Genomic DNA, 18,691 nt, shown 5'->3' with positions numbered 1-18,691 from the left:
ACGCCTGCTGATCAAAGCATGCCAGCCCTTCCCTGCTGTGCCATTCCCACTGCTTGGCAGCTAGAAACCTCCCAGTTCCCCATCCTTGTCTGTTCCCAGCTCTCCATCCCCAGCTGTCCCGCTGCCAGCATTGTCTTCAGCCAGCACCCCCTGAAGCATTCCCAGGCAGCAAACCCATCCCCACTTAAACTGCTGTGGGGCCAGAAGAGCAGGGGCCATGTGGGGCAGCAGGTGAGGAAGGGGCACCAGCACCTCACGGGGATGTGGTGTGGGATGTGAGTTATACCATGTGGCCATCTCCTAGTAGAGGGGACAGTTGAGCACAGAGAGAAGAGGCAGCGAGGTGATGCTGCCTGGCAAATGCCAGTGCTGGGGAGGGGAGGAAGGCACCGATAGGTTAGGGGGGGGTGAAAGATCCCGTGCCCCTTCTCCTTTTGGCTGCCCATCAGGCCCCAGACTCTGTGGGTCAGGATACAGCTGGTTCTGGCACTACCACCTGTTCCCATACTCACCACTTGTACCAGGTCTTGCACACCCGCATGCACTCGCAGAGCTCCCTGCGGGTGAGGTAGCGGAAGACAGACATCCACACCTCGCGCTGCATCCAGCTCTCCTCACCCTCCTGCACCCGGCCCCCTCTGCCATTAAGACGGGCAGCCCCCCCCTCCTCTGTGTTCTCATCATCTTCATCCTCCTCCTCCTCGTCCTCCTCAGCAGCTGCCTCATCCTCCCCCCCACCCCGGGGATGCATCCGGGCAGGCGTGTGGCGCATCACCACGCGGGGAGAGTGCTGCAGGTTGGCAGAGGAGGCGGTGATGGCTTGCAGCTTGGGGACAATGGAAGTGCCATGGACATCTTTGGTGGGACGCTGGAGCGTCACGGTGAGGTAGGAGCCATGCAGCTTGGCCTTCTCCACCTCCGACAGCTCCTTTTTGCCACTGGGGTTGTTCTCTTTCTCCCGCACAATGGTTCGCTCGGTGGCCTGGAGCCGCAGAAGCTGGCGCCGCTTGAATCGCTCATCCCTGCTGGCACTGTGGTGCTCGCTGGGACCGGCACCTGGGGACGAGCGCGTTACCACACCTCGTGGTGACACCGGGTCATGGATCAGCTGGAGCATGGGGGTGGGCGAGTTGGGTGGTGGGGTCAGGGGCTCCTCACAACTCCGCAGGGGCCGCAGCACCTTGGCTTGTGCCATGTCATCATCGCTCTCTTCTATCTTGCGCTTCTGCAGGGAGGCAGGAAGGCAGGTTAGCAGGGCTGGGGGGAACCTGCTCCTCTTAACCCTCAGGATTGTCATGCACCACACCCACAGCAAAAAAAACTGGCATCTCCTTCTCCTCAAGCAGAAACAGCATCCCCTGAGGCCAGGGCTGGCCTCCATTCTGTACACAAAGGCCCCCTGCCTGTCAAAACTCCCAGGATCACAGCTCAGTACAAGGCACAGAGGGAGCAAAAGGGTGCTCATTCTACCTGCTTGCAGTGCTGGGGGACCTGAGAGCCCAGCCCCACGTGCACCCCAAGCATGCACATCACCCAGGAGGAAGTGAGGATGCTGCAGGACACTGTCCAGTGCCTAGCTTGCCTCAGCTGCCCTGCCTCCATCCACAGCAGTGGGCACGGTCCTACAGGCAACATGGTAGTGGTAAGGCAGCATCCTGTGCCGTGTCAGAAGCTGCCAGCAGGCTGAACACTGCCACTTGCGCTTTGCTCTATGCCTGGCAGAAGGACCTGGTAGTGCTTGCTGTTTCCGCAGGAGCCTGGCTCTGGCATGCCAGCGGGCTCCCTGGGAGCCAGAGATAGAGCACGGGATGTCAGTTGTCAGCCCTGAGGCCAGGCTGCAGCAGTGTCTCCTGGCTCCTTCACCCCAGCATTGCCCACTGGGGTCCCCCAGTCTCCAGCCCACCCCACAACCCTACCCATGCACTTCCTGAGCCACTTCCCTGCCTTGGCTGGTTCAAATCCTGCTTTACCCAAAGCAGGACATATGCCCACCCCTGCCTCAGTGTAGCTTGCCTCTTACCTGGCCCTTCTCTGTGTCATCACCCTGGTAGCATTTGGGACATTCCCAGCAGTTGGGGAGCTCGTCATTGAGCAGCCCTTCCCCATCCATCTGCAAAGAGCAAAGGGCAGTGAGCAACGCCCTTCCCCACAGCCCAGCATTGCTGGCCCCAGTGCTCACGCTGTTGCTCACCTGCAGGCAGCCAGGGTGAACAATCTCATTGCAGATGCAGCACTCCATGAGCTTCTTCTCAAAGTCCTGTGAGTCTTCATTCTGATCCACCTCCCCGCAAAGCGCACATGTGACTGAGTGAGGCAGCCTGGGCTACAAAGGAAAGCAGGGGTGAAACCAGGACAAAGTGGGGCAGCTTTTCCACCTCCTCCTCCCCCCTGCCACCCAAACAACGGGAAAAAGCCCAATCCTTCCTGCAGGAACCAATCTTGAGCAATCCCTCCCCTCCCTGACCAGCATCAGCCACACAGAGCTGCTGCTGAACTGCAGCAGTCTTTGGTGAATGGGATCAGAGCACAGACTCACTGCTAAGCACTGCCGTAGGACACAGGACTGCTTCATACGACCAGGTCCGCCAAACTTCTTCATGTCCCTGCAGTAGTGGCACATGCCACACTCGCCTTGCATGCAGGCCTTGCATTTCCTGCAGCGCACACGCCTCCGGCGGGCACCTGACACGATGGGGGACATTGTGGGCCTGATGGGTGTTGGGCGAGGGGTTGGCTTCATGGTGTGAGGCTTGGTGATGGGGATGGTGGGCAGGCGCACTCTCAGCCGGGCCTGCAGCTTTAGCTGGTGATAGGAAAGGAAAGGAGTTGAAGTGGGCAGGTGGCAGTACCCCCCATGGGACAGCAGACATCTACCCCACCGCACCCTTCTGGGAGCAGCCATGATGCTGCATGTGCTCAAAAATCCAGCACAAGAACAGAGCTGTGGATGCATCAAGCACCTGAATGCCACACCCACAGCATATAAATACCTCCTGCTCTCCTCTCCCAGAAGAGCGGCCCATGCCCTTGAGCAGTACAAATATCCTGTGGAGTCACAACAGATCCCCCCGGACAAGACAGACACCAACACACTGACTGGGGGCTACCCATGGAGCCCTGCATTGTGCCCCTGCAGCACTCCCTGGTCAGTATGGAGATAGTGCTGCCAAGCCCCAGAAGCATAGCAGAGAACAAGACAAACCACACATGGTTCCCCCCAGGAATAGCTGCCCACTGCCCTCCTCACAGCTCCTACCTTGTCTCTCTTGGGCCACTGGACAATGGGGATGCCTGTAAGTGCCAGTCTGGGGTCACTGTTTGCGTATTCCTCTAGTAGCAACTGATGGAAAGGGAGGGGAAGAGAAGCACAGAAGACAGAAGGGACAAGTGTGAGCAGAGTGGAACGATGCTCCTGCCAACCAGGTGGGCTCTGAGCAGATGCTAAGGCCAGCGTGCTTCAGGCAAGAATCTCTGCTCTTCCCATGCCCACCAGCAGCAAGCCCTCCCCACATTCCAGACAAGCTCTGCCGAGCTGACTGCATGAGCACTTTGCATTTCAGCCCCAAGGCCCTGCACAGGGGCAGGGAGAGAGCAGCAAGCTCCAGAGATGCAGTGGAATTTGTGGGGACAAGGATGCATACAGGTCCACCCCCAACCCACAGCCTTGGCACCTGCACCCCAGTACCCCACTGAGTTATCCCCTGAGCGCTCTGCGTTCTCCAAGGAGGTTGAGCCTTCTGCCCACCAGACATGTCTGCTGCAAAGGTACTTTATTTACGTGGTGTTGCCATGACCACGCCAGCAGGAGCCTCCAGCCAGCATCCCTGCGGCCAGGCAGGGGTAGCAACCCCATCCCTACCCCAGGGATTGGCTTCAACACCGCAACCCCGCACTGATTCACAGACAGGAAACCACGACCTTCCCTGCGCACTGCCTACAGCCCTTCCGCCTCCCAGACCACCGTCCCTGGACACAGGCCGAAAGAGAAGGTCGGGGACCAAGGGTGCATGCACAGACACGTGGTTACGCGCAGGGAGCTGTGGCGGGGGGGGGGGGGGGGTCCAACCCAAGAGGCTTAAGGGTGCAGCGAAGATGGGACCCCTGGGACGTACAGCCCCGGGGTAAGGGAGATGAAAGCCCGAGAGCCCGCTGGAGGAAAGCGGGGACCCCCAGCTTCCAGAGCCCCGGATTCCCGCACAGCCCCAGCGCGTCCCCGCGTCCCCTCCCTGTTCCGCATGCATCACCAATCGCCTGACCTTGCGCTTCTGGAGCGGCCGCCACTCCGGGGCGAAGTTTGCCGAGCCCTCTTTGTTTCGGTGCCCGCACGGCGAGGGCTGGGCCCCCCTCTTTTTGCCTGGGCAGGCTCAGCTTATGCGGCCCCGCGCCGGATCCACAGTCCTCAGGGACATGGCCAGAAACGCGCCCGCGCCCCCCGCCCCGAGCGGCCCCGGCTCCTCCCCAGCTCCATCCAGCAGCCACGCCGGCAGCCGCGTGCTCCTCTCGAGCCCTTGGGCAGCAGCGGCAGTTTCCTGAGCCTGAAACAATGCTGCTGCGTCACCCACATGCGGTTCCCAGCAATGCTTTGCAACGGGAAGATGGCAGAAGAGAAAAAGCGAGCGAGCGAGCAGAGGGCAGAGCCATTCTGCTGCAGAGCCGGGAGGGGCGGCACGGCGGTTCCGCCGCGCCAATTGGTGCAGAGGGGCCCGGCGACGTGGCCCACCGCCCGCCCGCCGCCGCAACCGGCGGAACGCGGCCATGTCCCCGTGTCAAGGGAGAGCCGCCCCACAGCCTCCTTTTGTCTCCTGCAGAGCAGATGCCGGGGTCTTGCTGGACGTGAGCAGGGAGAAAGGGCTCGAATCGAGGTGAGAGGGGGAGCGCCTCAGAATGCGGAGAGTTCACCCGTGCCCTCTCAGCCTGGAGGCACTCGCCATCAAGTTTGGGAGCAGCCGTGGCCCCAAAGGCACCAGTGACCTCAGCACTAGCGGAGGGCAGACCCGCAGCGAGGTCACCCCAGCTATCCAAGACCCTTGTGCCCCCCCCTCCATTAACATGGAGGGGGCATTTCAAATCCCCCCAAGCAGCTGCTCCCCCATGCCTGACATGTGGCTTCCTGCAGACAACCGCAGCTTTTATCTGCCCTGCCCAGCTCTGCTGTCTGACCCAGTGCTAGGACTTCCACCACCTCCATCACCACCCCAACATGCACACCCACAATCTTTGGGGTCAGCTGCAGTGCAGTGGGGATGTTCAGACCCACAGCGCAGCCTGGGGGCTTCTCCAGCACTTCATCAACCCTAAGCCTGTTGGACTGTACGTGGAGGTCACCTCTGTTCAAGAAAGACAGCAAAGGGGTCCTCAGCCCAGCCTACTATGTGGGAAGCATCAGATGTGCTGCAAAAGCCATGATACCAGCAAAGGTTGCCTCACAGCCTGACCTTCACTGTTCAGCTCTGGTGGGAGCAGCCCACATCCCTCATGTCTGCAGCTGACTACCCACGGAGAGTCCTGAGATCACTCACTCCTCACTAAGGGGAGGAACAATGGTTTTTATATCCCCTAGGCTTCAGCAGGATGCCACAATCACTGCTTCTCTTCAACGTGAGCACCTAGAGAAACCAACTGCCCTGGGAATGTAGATTCCACCTGGTGGATCTCCAGAGACAGGGACAGAACAGCATGGGGGACATTCTGGGCAGATGTCACCCACAGGAGAAGCAAAGCAGGCAGGGGAGAGTACAACACTGGCAAAAGAGCAAGGGGATGGCTCTGATGTGGACAGACCTTGCATCAAGTGCGTGCCCGGTGCTCTAGCACCTCCAGACAGAGCCTCAAAGCAACCAGTTTGCGACTGTTTCTCTGCTGTTTATAGGAATGAGGATCCGACATGATGGGCGGAAGCAGTCCATAGGTGATAGGACCCTCTCATGTGCCCATCTTTGTCAGCGATCCTTGCAGCGACTCTACCAGACCATGGACAGCGATACAGCCGGAGGTGCTCAAGGCCAGGCTGGAACACGGGCTGCAATGACAGGTTTCCAGCCATGGGCACCCTGAAACTCACCATCACCACACAAGAGACAGTGTGGAAAGGCAGTGTTTGCCAGCTCCATGCCTGGGTTAGCAAAGTACAGCGGAAAGCATGTTGGTGCATTCCTTCTGGTCAGGATCACCAAGACTCCCAAGGGAGAAACCTGCTCACAGCTAATGTTTTTTTGTGTGAACAACCCAAACAAAGACAAATCTACCCAGGACAAGGCACTCCAACTATCACAGCATCCAACAGCCCAAAGAGGCCAGAGCCAGAACACAGCACAAACCATGCTGCAAATGAGCTCTGGCACCTGTAAGGGACACAGACAAGGGCCAGCCAAAATCCAAGTCAGAGCTGTCCCGTAGCATCAGCTGGTTCAACATTACCCAGTGCAACATTCACCTTACATAAAGGAGAGAAGAAACCTGCAGACAATCACCCACATGACTAGTTTAAAACCATGAATGCACATGAATTCCTCATGAGGGGGAGGGAGGGCGGACATGTTTTCTTTCGATACACCAGCAAACAAACACATCCAGGGAGCAGCATCACACATGGTGCTCTCAAGCCTACGTACCTTGACATCAGCGATGAGAGCGTCCTCGTCCTCGATGCCGGTAGGAACGCACTTCTTGTGCAGAGGGAGTGACTCTAGCTTGTCTACCAGGCAGCGCAGCCCCTCCAGCTCAAACTGTGTCAGGTGCACCCTCCTGCTCTTGCGTGGACTGCCACCATGTGGCTCCCAGGCCTGGCCATTCTGGGAGCCCCGGCTAGAGTCAGAGGAGTCTATAGATGGGCTCTTCTTCAGAGTTGGCATGCTGCTCCGGCAGCTCCTGCCCAGTTCATCGTAGTCCACATTGGCACCATTGGCTACAGGACTGGTAAGAACAGACTGTCTCGTGATTGGTCTCCTTGGTTCCTTCCCATGCGCATCCTCATCTTCCTCCTCCTCTTCCTCCATGTTTACTAAGTCTGAGGAGCTCAGCTCCATGTCTGCCATGAAAGAGAAAGCATGAGACTACATCCCAGTGGCCAACTGGTCACAGGAAACATTCAGTTTTTAAAGGAATGCCCTTGGATTTATCCAGATTTAATTAGTTATTTCTTAAAGCCTTGTTCAGAAGTTCTTTAAATGAATCCCAAGCTTTGAGGAAAATCTATAAACAAACTGTCATTACAGGTAATGAAAATAACCGAGAAGTAATTGTTTTCAACAAACTTAATTCCTGTATCTTTAGTAGGGTGAGACACACCATCAGTGAAGTGTATTACTGGCACAACAGATACATGTGGGACAAGACCAGAGAAAGGGCAGTGGATAACGGCTGCCAGAAAGGAACTCCTCCTTCCACAGACTGTCTCCTACTCCCAGTCAGTCTGTGGAAGGCCAGGCCCAGGATGTGGAAATCTCTTCCAGGAGATGACAGCGGAGCTGAAGTCCAGTTTTATTTTGAAAGGGCTTGGCATCTCTAGCCATCTGGTCCTGGGACCTCAATCCTGCCCTCCTGATGGGAGGCAGGGGATGTGGGCTTTCCAGATTACCACAAGGTCTCTGAGCCTGACTATGCATAGCAAAGCACCCTCCTCTGAGGCTAAAAATATCTGGGAGTGATTCTCCGAAGTCCCCAGAAGGCTCTGGCCATAATGAAAGTGTCCAGATCCTCTCTGAGGAGAGAGGACAAATTTGTTCCGAGGGCCTAAGACAGAGGCTATTCAGCTCTTTCCCAGCCTCAAGAAGTGTATCTGCGACAATCTCCTGAACTGCTGCACAGGCTTTAAGGAGGCCAAACACCTCTTTTGTGAGAGACCCTCTTGAAGATCATCTGACAAAGCTCCAACTCTGCATGCAGGAAGGCCCTGATCAGCAAGAAAGCATTACAGCCCCACAGCAAGGTGTGGTTACCACAGCATCCCTCCCCTCTTCTGTTATAGGCTTTGCTCGTATGAGCAAGGCCAGGAACTGGTTTGCTGGTTTTGCAGCTGCAAAGAGCCTGGCCTGACACAAGAGCAAAGGAGGAAGCAGTCTGCCCTCTGATTGCTCGGTACAACAGACAGGGAAATGAGAGGAAACACCCAGAGAAACCACCCTGTGAAATGGAGGAAGTGAGGGTCCTGAGTTCTATCCCACACAGCCCTCTCCCTGCCTGCCACACAGACCTGCAGCAGCATGCGAGAAGGAGGAGCAGGGGCTGGAGAGGAGCTCACCCATGCTGAGTGATTCCTTCTGGAAGTCCTTGGTGAGATGGGAACGGCTGGTGATGCAGTAGACATAGCGCTCTAGCACATACCAACACATCTCATAATAGAAGGGATAACGAAACTTGTTTGGGACCTGCAGAAGAGGGAAGAGAATCAGTTCAGACTGCCTTCTGCACAGGGCTGCAAACTGCTGTAAACTGCTGCACTGCCTTGAGCAAGCTTGATCCCCTCCCCAAGAGGCAGGAAATGCATGTACATGTGTAACAGCAGAATCCATGCCAGATGTCATTTTTCCATGTGGAAGGAGAACACAAGCCAGGCAGAGCAGACACTAGGCACTTCTCCCTTGCAAGTCATGAATATTTACATTTCCTTTGTTTTTGTTAGGATTGCAGCTCTCCACTGTGCCTCCCTCTCAGGCCTCCCTCTCCTTAGTACAGGAAAGCAGCAGATGACACAGTGCAGGGCTGTCCCAAGGCTTTTCTGCAGGAGCCACATCTCCACAAGAAACAAGGGAGAGCACTCACCTGCCAGCAGCATTCTTAGCTTGAGTTTTCTGGGAGCCTTTTGTTTCAGCCATCTTTATCACATCAAAGTCTACCATCAACATCAAACAGGAGCAGAAGGCAGATGGCTAGGGGCACAGGCATCATACTTGGATGCACTCCAAAAGATGTGCTGAAGCCTTCCTCTTCCCTGGCTGCTCTGCCAGGGGAGATCCCCACCACACTCCCTGCAATGCTTCCAACCCTGATGCCTGACATCAGACTGGAGGTAGCATGAAGGAACACAGCAAGTCCTAACACGTGCTACAAGCTGTCCCTCACCCAAGCTCCTGCCTGCACACCTAGCAGGTGAGTTCCAGCAATCTGTCACGGGGTGAGATGCAGCTTGCCTGCCTGCACACCACTGCTCCTGTGCTCTCCCTGCCATCCTAGGAGGCCGCTTCCTTCCAGCCCTCCTCACCCGCGTGCGGTCTTCAATGCTGTAGATCCGGAGCTGCATAGGGATGTTGAAGCTGTGCAAGAAGTTGCCTCCAAAAACCAGCGTGTCCATGGGAGTGTACACAGCATGGATCCAACCTTTGGGAGAAAGAGTTTGAAGAGTTCTGCTGAGTCACTTGGGGAGGTCAAGGTCTCACAGCTACTTAAATCCTTACTAAGTCAATTCCTTTGAAATCTCTTACCAACTGCAGTCTTTGGAGAATGGCTCTCAAATCTGTATAATTTCCACACTGCTCAGATAGGCTTACTCTAATAGTTAGGCTTTAAACCATACCTAGGTCAACTGTTAACAGATTAGCCATTGACACATCACATCAGCCAGAGCTAGCAGAGGAAGGAGAGGATGTGACCATCTGCACCCCAGCTCTTCAATGAAGGCTGACACTTGCTTTAGCACAGCAATGTCTAGTCCTCACAAAGCATCAATAGTGAATTACTCAATACTCAGCTCACCTTACCTATCTAAGAGCTAGAGGCAGATTTATACATACACATGTATTCATCTTCCCAAGGTAGCGAGTGTGCCAGTATCTACCTCCCATCCACAACTTTTTTGTCATTCCAGTGTCTCTGCCAGTTGCTTCCTAGTTGCTTTATACTTTAAAACATCAGCAGCACTGATAACAGTCTTCCAAAGTTTATTTAAAAATGGAAAAAAACCCCTCAAAGTAAATCAAGTCCCAGTTCTGTTGTCTCAAAGGTTAATCCAGACAAGCCCAACATTTTGTAGATTCCAGCATGGGCTCCCTTATGGCAAAGGGTCAGTCAAGACACCATGACTCAAAAGACTTGTGCAACCCCTGCTGCTTTCTGTTCCTTGTGAGCTACAGGGACGTGTATACAACACAGCTAATTCCTGCACTATTGTTACAGGAAACAGCAGGTTACGACATCTTTTGCCATCTGAGACAGCCTGATGGACCTATTTTTTTTTATGTGGCAGTTCTATTTGAAGCTATGAAAGGGGTCCAATAATCTTTCTCCTTACAAGAGATTATTCCCTACTGCTAGGGCATTTTACAGACACCCCAGGTCTAAATTACAGCTCTAAAAGGACGTGAACCAACTCCTGCCAACATTCAACTTGGGCTGCTGTTTCACCCAACTCTGCACTTCATCTTTTTCACCTTTGCTGTTTTCTAGCACAGCACTGCACTGAATGGGTATGCAAGACGCTGCTGCAGCACTTCCATTCATTCAGGCTTAGGATTTCTCTTAACTTTCCTTAAGAAACTATGCCCAAAAATCAAGGGATCACACTGGGAAAAGAGCCAGAATCAGTGTTCTGCTTCCTTCTGTGGACCACTGTTAGGTTGGAGCTTTAAGAATGTTCCCACTCTCAACCATGAAGTCTCCTTGCCCAAGCCCTCTGCAAGGCTCTTACCTGCCAGTGTATCCATATTACTGCTTCCCAGCCCTTATCAGGTTTCAGGATTTTCCAGCATTCACTTATAGCTCTACACTTTCCAGTCTTCCCATCTTCCCTAAACATACACACTAGCTCTCTTTCTTGTTTCATGATTTGTATTCAACTTCACAGAGATTTCACAAGAGAGCTGGAAAGCAGAGGAGCCGTGCTGTCTTGCAAAGCAGTGCATGTTGGTAATGGAGGCCGCCACATGTCAGCGTGATGGGCTTTGGGAAAGCCTCCTTTTGTGATGAAAGTCAGACAGAGCCTTTTGGACACCTGTGTTGAATCGGCAGTGCCATGACAGTCATGTTTTGGAAGCCAACAAGCAAGAGAACAGAGCCACGTAACATTGCTCTCTCTCTTCTACTCATGAAGGAGAAAGCTAGATTTTGCCTGTCCCAATTATGCTCGTGTCTCAGGAGTTTCAGCCTCTTGCCACAACCAAAAGACAGGATGCAACTCCCCACCCTGCAGTACCTGAGGGGATGACAAATGTATAACCCTGCTTGAGCTCGATGCGCTGGCACTCTGACACTCTGTCCCCAAGAAATATGTCTCCCTGCTTCCCTGAGAGAAGCCAGTTTTCATAGAGCTCCAGGTTCTGGGGTGTAGGAGGGATCAACCAGAAGATCTGCAAGTAAAGAAAACACATATGTAAGTCACTGTACTGTTAATAGCTACTGACCATCCCCTGTTTCTTCTAAAACTGTCCTGCTCCCTCCCCAGATATCCAGACATCTTCGCCTTCCCACCCACAGAGGATGCAGACCTGCAAAAATCCCCAGTTGAGCAACCAAAGCAGCTGTCCCATCTGAGAGAGTGAGCCACTGAACAAGGGTCTTCCTCCTTTGATGCACCAAGCGCCATTTCTAGACTGAGCCTGCAATGCTCTGTAAGGCATTACTTACAAAGTCAGTGTCAACAGACATAAAGCCCACTAAAGACATGAGAGCAGTGAAACAAAGGAGATATTTACTTGTCTCTTTCTGAATGCTGATGTGTTATTCAGAACTACAGCTGAACTAGATTTGTATTTCTCAGCCTTTGCACTGTACAGGTTTGCCAGTAAATATCTACCCCTCTACTAGGCTCTTCAGACAGTTAGCTTGTCTTACGAGAAATCAGTGGAGCCACAAATCAGAATTATGGGACAGTCTGGCAGCTACAACTCCTTTGCAAAAAGAAGTAGGTTGAAAGCTCAGATTCTTCAAAGTGGGACAGAGTTTGCTGCCTTCCCAAAACCCAGCTTAAGTCAGTGGAGAAAGATGGGATAGTATAATTTCCCAGTAGCAGTCCATGTAGCCAATTTCTTCCCACAGATCAGTTCTCACTCACTGCAGAGGATCCTTAATGAATTCAACCCTGGGTGATTGACAGCTTTAACCAGGAGGCTCCAGGACTCTTCCAGTTGTTCTCAAGGGCTAAGTTTAGGAGCTGGGACAGTGAGCACAGTGAGCTACCATCAGATTTCCCTGCTCTGACTGCACCAACTCACTATACTATACAGTGTTCAACCTGCTGTGTTGGTCCCCTGAACAGCAGTACCAAGTTTCCTTAACTACAGTACAGCTGGCAATAGCAGTTAGCAAAAAATTTAAACACAACCTTCTCCATGCAATTATAATGCTGAAGCACAGACTATCAGTGACAATGGGTGCATCCATCTCATGGCTATTGATTTGCTCCCAGCAAGGACTTGGTATTGTTTAAGTTTCACTTGCTGAACATAACTGTGCTCTCTAGGGTAGATGAAATGCTAGCTAGGCCATTTGACTCTGCAAGCATAAGCTAGCTCCTTCAGTGTTAAAGCATCTGAATTGCTACAGATGCAACAAATCTAACCATACGCAGAGTTTAAGGTGCAATTCACCTTGCTAAGGGCAGGAGAGAGGACTGCCACTTTTACATTTTTGCTTCCAGATGGGCTTCCTTCAAACCAGGCCCACATACATCAAGCTGGAGTAAGGAATACCTGGCACAGAGAAATCCCTGCTTGACTCTGTCTGGAAACAACTGACTGGGGAGCAAACTGTGCAAAGACAAAGTTTGTAACCTGGGGAACTTTATCTCAAAAGAACTGGGGTTCAGTTTTTAAGTTTTGGACTGATTCAACCACAGGAAATGACTACAGACAAGAAGCTCACATCTGACATTGTCAGAATCACAGAATTGCTCAGATTGGAAAAGACCTTAAAGATCAAGTCCAAACACAACTTAATCATACTACCCTACCTCTAACAACCCTCTGCTAAATCATGGCCCTGAGCACCACATCCAAATGGTCTTCAAAAACATCCAGGGATGCGGACTCAACCACCTCCCCGGGGAGTCCATTCCAGTGCTTAACAACCCTTTCTGTAAAGATGTTTCTCCTGATATCCAACCTAAATCTCCTCTGGTGCAACTCGAGGCAATTTCCCCTCGTTCTGTCACCAGTGAGAAGAGACCAGAACTGCTCCCACTGCAATCACCATTCAGGTATTTGAAAAGAGCAATAAGTCTTCCCTCAGACTCCTCTTCCCCAGACTAAACAGCCTCAGTTCAGAACTACTGCTACCCCAAAAAAGACATTAAAATATGTTTTGCACTGAAAGCCTTTCCCTCATCTTCATTTTGAAAGCTTCTACTTTTGAAATCACTTGATGTTTTAAGGTGACACCCTCACACATCTGTTGGCTATTCAAAATCCCTGGACAACTAAACTTTACACGGCTCTCATTTTTCTTTAGGTATTTTTCTTTTGATTGCTGTTGCTTCCAGGGTTGCTGTCTGCACAACACCAAGAAGCGATCAGTCATGTAGCCAAATGTTCCCTCAGAAACCCAAGGCATTGAATGAATGGGGTCATTATACTCTATACCACCCACAGTCTTTTGTAAAGTTTGTCAGCATCATCTCTACAGCGTGGGTTTTCAGCCTGTGCCTGGTGGACCTCTGAGTGCCTGAGCTACTTCTAAGAGCCATACATAAACAAGCTTAGGGTGAAAAGACTTAAGTCCACTGCCTGGGACCTGCATCTTCAAGGATCAATACAAGATGACACTAGAAATTGACCCCTAAAGCACCTTCACATTTCCCAACAGGAACTGTCCTCCTACCTTTCCTCCTCGGTGGATGTGGTACCACACAGAAGTACCACCAAAGTCCACATGAAAATCAGTGTAGCAGCCCTTGACACTCATCAGACAGTACCTGGTGAGAACCAAAATGAGAAGAAGGTGAAAACAGGTGGTGATCCACATTTTTAAATAAATGCAGTATATTCAAAGTGAACACAATGCCCAAACCCCAACCAATTGCTCAGTGCATTGCCTGAAACCCATCGCAGCAGTGCTAAGCACTTTAGCTGCAGGGAGGTGAAGATTTGTGGGAGAGCTCACTTCGCACTTCTGCCACGCCCCTGCAAGAAGAGCTAGTCCAGGCAAGAGGAGAGCTTTCATCCTCACTCTATCAGCAACTTTAGAAACTCTAAAGTCCCAGGTCTGACCTATAGTGAAGGACAGGCAGCACTTCACAACTCAGGGGACTCCTGATGCCTCAAAGCAGTAAGCCCCGACAGTTTCCTCAAAGCTCCTTGAGGTGACATGACTGACCTTCCCCCCACAGCACGAGGCACAGGCTTTAATAACTAATTGCAGAGTTATCAATGCAAATGTCACCCACTAAAATTAATGGGATGGAGGGGGGTGCAAGGTGGCACAGCTGTTCCTCCCACTCCCCCCCTTGGAGCAAATTGCTTCTCCCTTGGGTTGATTTCTTGCAAGAGATCCTGAGCTGTGCCAATGGCAGGAAAACAAATCACTTACTTCTGTACTTTTGGATACTGCATTTCTAAAATAGCATTCGTAGACTCTGTCTGACTCTCCTTCAGGTGCCTGGGCCACATGTTATCAACCCAGTCAATCAGATCCACCTGCAGCAGAAAAGCAAGAGACATGAGTATGAATGAAAGGTGCACAATACCCTTGCACTGAACTACCATAACTACTGTGGTGGCACACACAGCCAGCAAGCTCAGCTCAGAGCATAACCACAACAAACTGTGGGACCTAGGAAGGAAAAGGAGAGCCTCTGGTTTTAGCTGAATGGTCACAACACTCCCGTTTTGGCTCCTGCACACCTTAGCAGCTTTTCTTGTGCCCCTGCTGCAATGTGTAAAGCATTTGAGATCAGCTGTTCTCAAGTCAGTGATCCTCTGAATGAATCTGAGTAGCAAACACCACAGCAAGATCACAAGAATGGAGAGCAAGCACAGACATCCAGGCTCCCTCTACAGTTAGCAGAGAGAAACAAGTGGCCCTCAGAGCTGCCTGTTTCTCTTTGCTAAGTGCAGAGGGAGTTCAGGACATTCACCTCAGATACCCCACTTGTCACACTTCAGTAGGGTCAGCAGGTTCTCCACCTGCCCTACAGACAGAATGCTGTGCCCTATTCCAGGGCACTCCATGCCCTCAGAGACTTCGGCACTTTACATCAACTACACTTCCTGCCACCTTGTGGAGTCAGACACCTGCACGTTACCCTAACAAGTCATGAACCTTCACTCCAGATTTTGCTGTTCTTCCAAAATGCAGCAAGCATTGATGAGCCATGTCATCTGATTTTAGGCCTCATTGGCATTGAAAGCTCGGCACCCAGTATCAAAGAGACAATGGGACCAGATAATGGAGAGGCCAGGAGATAGCATTCCCATTATGCCTCAACACACGGCACCTCTCTATCCAAACTCAGATGCTTGTTTGACCTCTGCATCTGTTCTTGTCATCCAGCCAGCAGGAGCAGTTTATTCCGTTATTCCTCTGCAAATCACTTCCATTTTTCTAATTGCCAACAGGTAGTGAACAATGTAGTTCTCTGCAGAATCATGCACCATGGTCGCTACAGCTGAGGCTGATCAGCCCCAGTACACTGTAAGATTAGCTGCTATATCCAAGTCAAACACAGAACCAGCTCCAACAGCTTCCAGAGCACAACCCTGGCTAAGCCCACACATGCTATGAACATCTCCTCTCCTGCCACACTTTGAGAACAGGGGATAACAAGCACAAGGGAAGGGACTTCCCTGCAGGAAAAACTGCACTGACCGTAGCAGGTCTCTGCACCAGGTTCTCCAGTTTGGTGTGGCTGAACTCCAGGCTGATGACATTGTAAAGTTTCTCCCGTTCAGCTTCAGGTGTTTCATAGTAGCGTGCCCACTGTGCCATGGACATCTCTATGTCCCTCTGTGTGTTTACATCCATGACATCCACCATCCGCCGGCTCCCTGCCAGAATGGACAAATATTACTGGAGCTGTTCCTGTGCACAACAAGCCTCCCAGAAGAGACAATCTAGATGCTCCTCCTCAAAGAACCCACCCACACATGCCTGCAATGTCTTTGCCTCTCCCATAGCTTCATCTTCTTTCATACCCACATCAAAACAGAAGCTGCTGAAGCAGGACAAACTAGACTGCTCAAGCAGGTAAAGGCTGTGACCCACCAGCAAAGTATGGCTCAGGTTCAACCAGCTGCACAATAGGGGTGCCACAAAACCAGGCTTCTGGCTTTGATACACCTGACGACTCCCTGTTTTTCCTTATCTTCCAACTGACATTCACTGTGGCTCCTGGACAACGAGAGACACTCACCAACACACAGCCGCACATCGTTCACGCTGAAGTCCGGATCTGGCATCCTGTGGGACAAACACCTTGCTAAAAAAAAAATCATGAAGCACTTCACACTCCTCCCACCTGCAACCTCTTCTCAGCTGCACTGTGTTTTTTTTTGTCTGATGGGTGCAGGTGAAGATAGACAAAGACCTTGCATCTAGGTCTCTAGTGGCACAAGTCTGGGTAAGCAAGAATGATTTGGAAACAGAATGTGATACCTACACACAGTGACTTCTGGCAAATAAATTGAACTACACAATCCCAGCTCTCATTTTAAAGATTGTTTGCATGGATTGTCTCAATACAAAGGGCACAACTTGACTAGTAGAGGCAGTATACTGACTAACACAACATAACTACTCTGACTGTACCTACACAAATGCTGCTGTCACAAGCACAGTGGGCAGGGAGTCATTCAAGCAGCTCCAGACCCAGAGAAATAAACAAAAGCTCAAGGGAATCCTGTTTCACCCCCACTGTAACCCTCAGTACCAAATCTGTGTCCTCCAAAGTCAGCCAGCTGCTAAGACTGAGCCTGGCACCATTTCTTCACATACTCATCACAGCACAGTGTTCCATGCACTCTATTATGTACTGTCCATTTTCTCATAGTTAGCTGAGGAATTTAAGACTGATGTTGCTGATGGTGGTTCTGACAAAGTTTGCTAAAGCTAACTTATTCCTCCACCTTGACAGCAGTAATGTTTTGAGGTAGTGTTCCTTGCCCTAAAACTACATATCCTACCCGTGCTGCATATACATACCCAACAGTAGGTACACCACCAAACAGCACAAAATCTTCAATCAGTACAGCTTTATACTCAAAACAGTAAACCTTAACTGACTTACTGTAGTAAGAGAGATGGCAGCTTAGCAGTAAACACATTGGAGAGACTAGGTTTGACTTCTGGAAAAAGCCAGATGGTCAAGCATTTTGTAGAATATTTGGCAATGTCTGCCTGCATTATTAGGCAAAAAAAATCCCAAACAAGCCAGATGTTGCCTCAGAGTAGTAGTAACATTTGCCAGGTACCTGCTCGAACTGTGATCACATACAGCCAATTCAATTCTCCCATTTTAAGCCCAAGCAGACTAGTAACAATAGGATAAGTGAGATGGAAGATGCTTTTTTCTGTTTTCTCAACAGTGTGGACAGGGCACAGTCCTTTTGGCTTGACAGAGCACAGATCCAGTGACCAGTATCACATTGCCTGTGACATGGAGTCAGACTAGAAATCAGGCCACAGCCACCCACTGCTCTGTGCTCCAACACTTACTTTATACCCAGGCCATCGGAGCTCCTGAAGATGAGGGGGTCTCTCAGGCCACCTCTCTGGATGTATTCAACTGTGAAGTCTGGTGAGGAGAGAAAAGGAAGGTGTTAGGTGAGACTCCTACAGAGGATTATATAAAAACAGAAGTTAGACAGGATCTCTAGTTCAACCTTGCTCCCTGCAGACTAGCTTCAGACTCTACTTGGGCTGCTCCTCAAATCTCGGTGGCACAGCTGTCCATTGAAAGAGTTTTGCCATTCCCATGCTCCCACAGAACTCCTTTGTGTCAGCTCTGTAAGCAGCATGGTGTGTGCTGCTGACAGCTCTTAGGCAACCGCTTGGGAGGGAGGGGGAGTTGCTCCATAGGCTGGGCTAGACAGGGAAACAGCATGGGCTTGCTTCTGGTCCTCGCTTTCCTAAGAAACTCACAGCCAAGTGGGACCTCCTCCCTCATGGTAAATCCTCACGAGGGCTTATACTGATTGTGTGATGAAAGGACATCCTACTGATCTGTGCACGTGGTAGAAGACAGCACGGAGATCCCATGTACTCTCAGCTGAGCATCTAGCAGACATGTGGCTGCAATTCCAGGTGCTGTCCCAGGCAAACCCAGCTCCTGGTTGCCACGTGTACTAGCAAGCCTGCAGAGCTGCAGGCTGGAACATCTCTCTCCAGAGTGAGCTTACTTCATGCCACTTCCCATACATACTCCGTTATCAGTTCCCTGGCTTAAGGACTTGGAAAGCTTGAAGCAAACTTTTATTGATAAGGCCCATGTTGCCAGCAAGCTGCTTGGGGACTGCTGCAGGACTTGCAAGGGAGCAAGCAAACATTCCTGCCTCCTCTGCTCCACATGGGTTACAAAAGCAGTTTACAGGAGAGGAAAGCACAGAACTAGTGTGAACAGCAGTCAGTTTCCTCGGCTTTAGTGGAAAACAAAAATCAGCAAAGCATAGGACATTGGAAAGGGATTTGATTATCACTACAACTGCCCTTCACGCTGGCAGTCAGGAAGGCTCAGTGTGTAGTCAGATGCAGAAAACACATCCAGCTGTGATCACTGTCAGCTTTCTCTTAAAAGCTTGGAGAAAAGGTCACCTCACACACCACACTGCAG

General features: G+C 51.4%; 1 protein-coding gene across 8 annotated transcripts in view; it reads right to left on the bottom strand.

Annotated features, from left to right (window-relative positions):
- Positions 1–18,691, bottom strand: part of KDM2A (lysine demethylase 2A) — a 30,720-nt gene that overhangs the window by 1,972 nt on the left and 10,057 nt on the right. For 2 of the 8 annotated variants that reach the window (XM_015863157.2, XM_085547921.1), the window contains 14 exons: positions 17,578–17,656; positions 16,277–16,323; positions 15,733–15,911; positions 14,455–14,561; positions 13,747–13,840; positions 11,126–11,279; positions 9,200–9,315; positions 8,192–8,366; positions 6,612–7,027; positions 3,257–3,340; positions 2,537–2,803; positions 2,192–2,323; positions 2,021–2,110; positions 513–1,225 (listed from right to left, as the gene is read on the bottom strand). In XM_015863157.2, the coding sequence (XP_015718643.2) occupies positions 513–1,225; positions 2,021–2,110; positions 2,192–2,323; positions 2,537–2,803; positions 3,257–3,340; positions 6,612–7,027; positions 8,192–8,366; positions 9,200–9,315; positions 11,126–11,279; positions 13,747–13,840; positions 14,455–14,561; positions 15,733–15,911; positions 16,277–16,323; positions 17,578–17,656 (2,653 nt within the window). Of the gene's footprint in view, positions 1–512; positions 1,226–2,020; positions 2,111–2,191; positions 2,324–2,536; positions 2,804–3,256; positions 3,341–4,256; positions 4,399–6,611; positions 7,028–8,191; positions 8,367–8,760; positions 8,900–9,199; positions 9,316–10,621; positions 10,747–11,125; positions 11,280–13,746; positions 13,841–14,454; positions 14,562–15,732; positions 15,912–16,276; positions 16,324–17,577; positions 17,657–18,691 lie in introns of those variants that run through there. The other 6 variants (XM_015863158.2, XM_085547920.1, XM_085547922.1 and 3 more) reach the window with 6 other exon arrangements.

This window comes from Coturnix japonica, chromosome 5 (assembly GCF_054131305.1).
Source record: "Coturnix japonica strain WE chromosome 5, WE-NBRP24, whole genome shotgun sequence".
Lineage (NCBI taxonomy): Eukaryota > Metazoa > Chordata > Aves > Galliformes > Phasianidae > Coturnix > Coturnix japonica.
The sequence above is the reverse complement of the archived record's forward strand: the minus strand, read 5'-3'. Positions and strand labels throughout refer to the sequence as shown.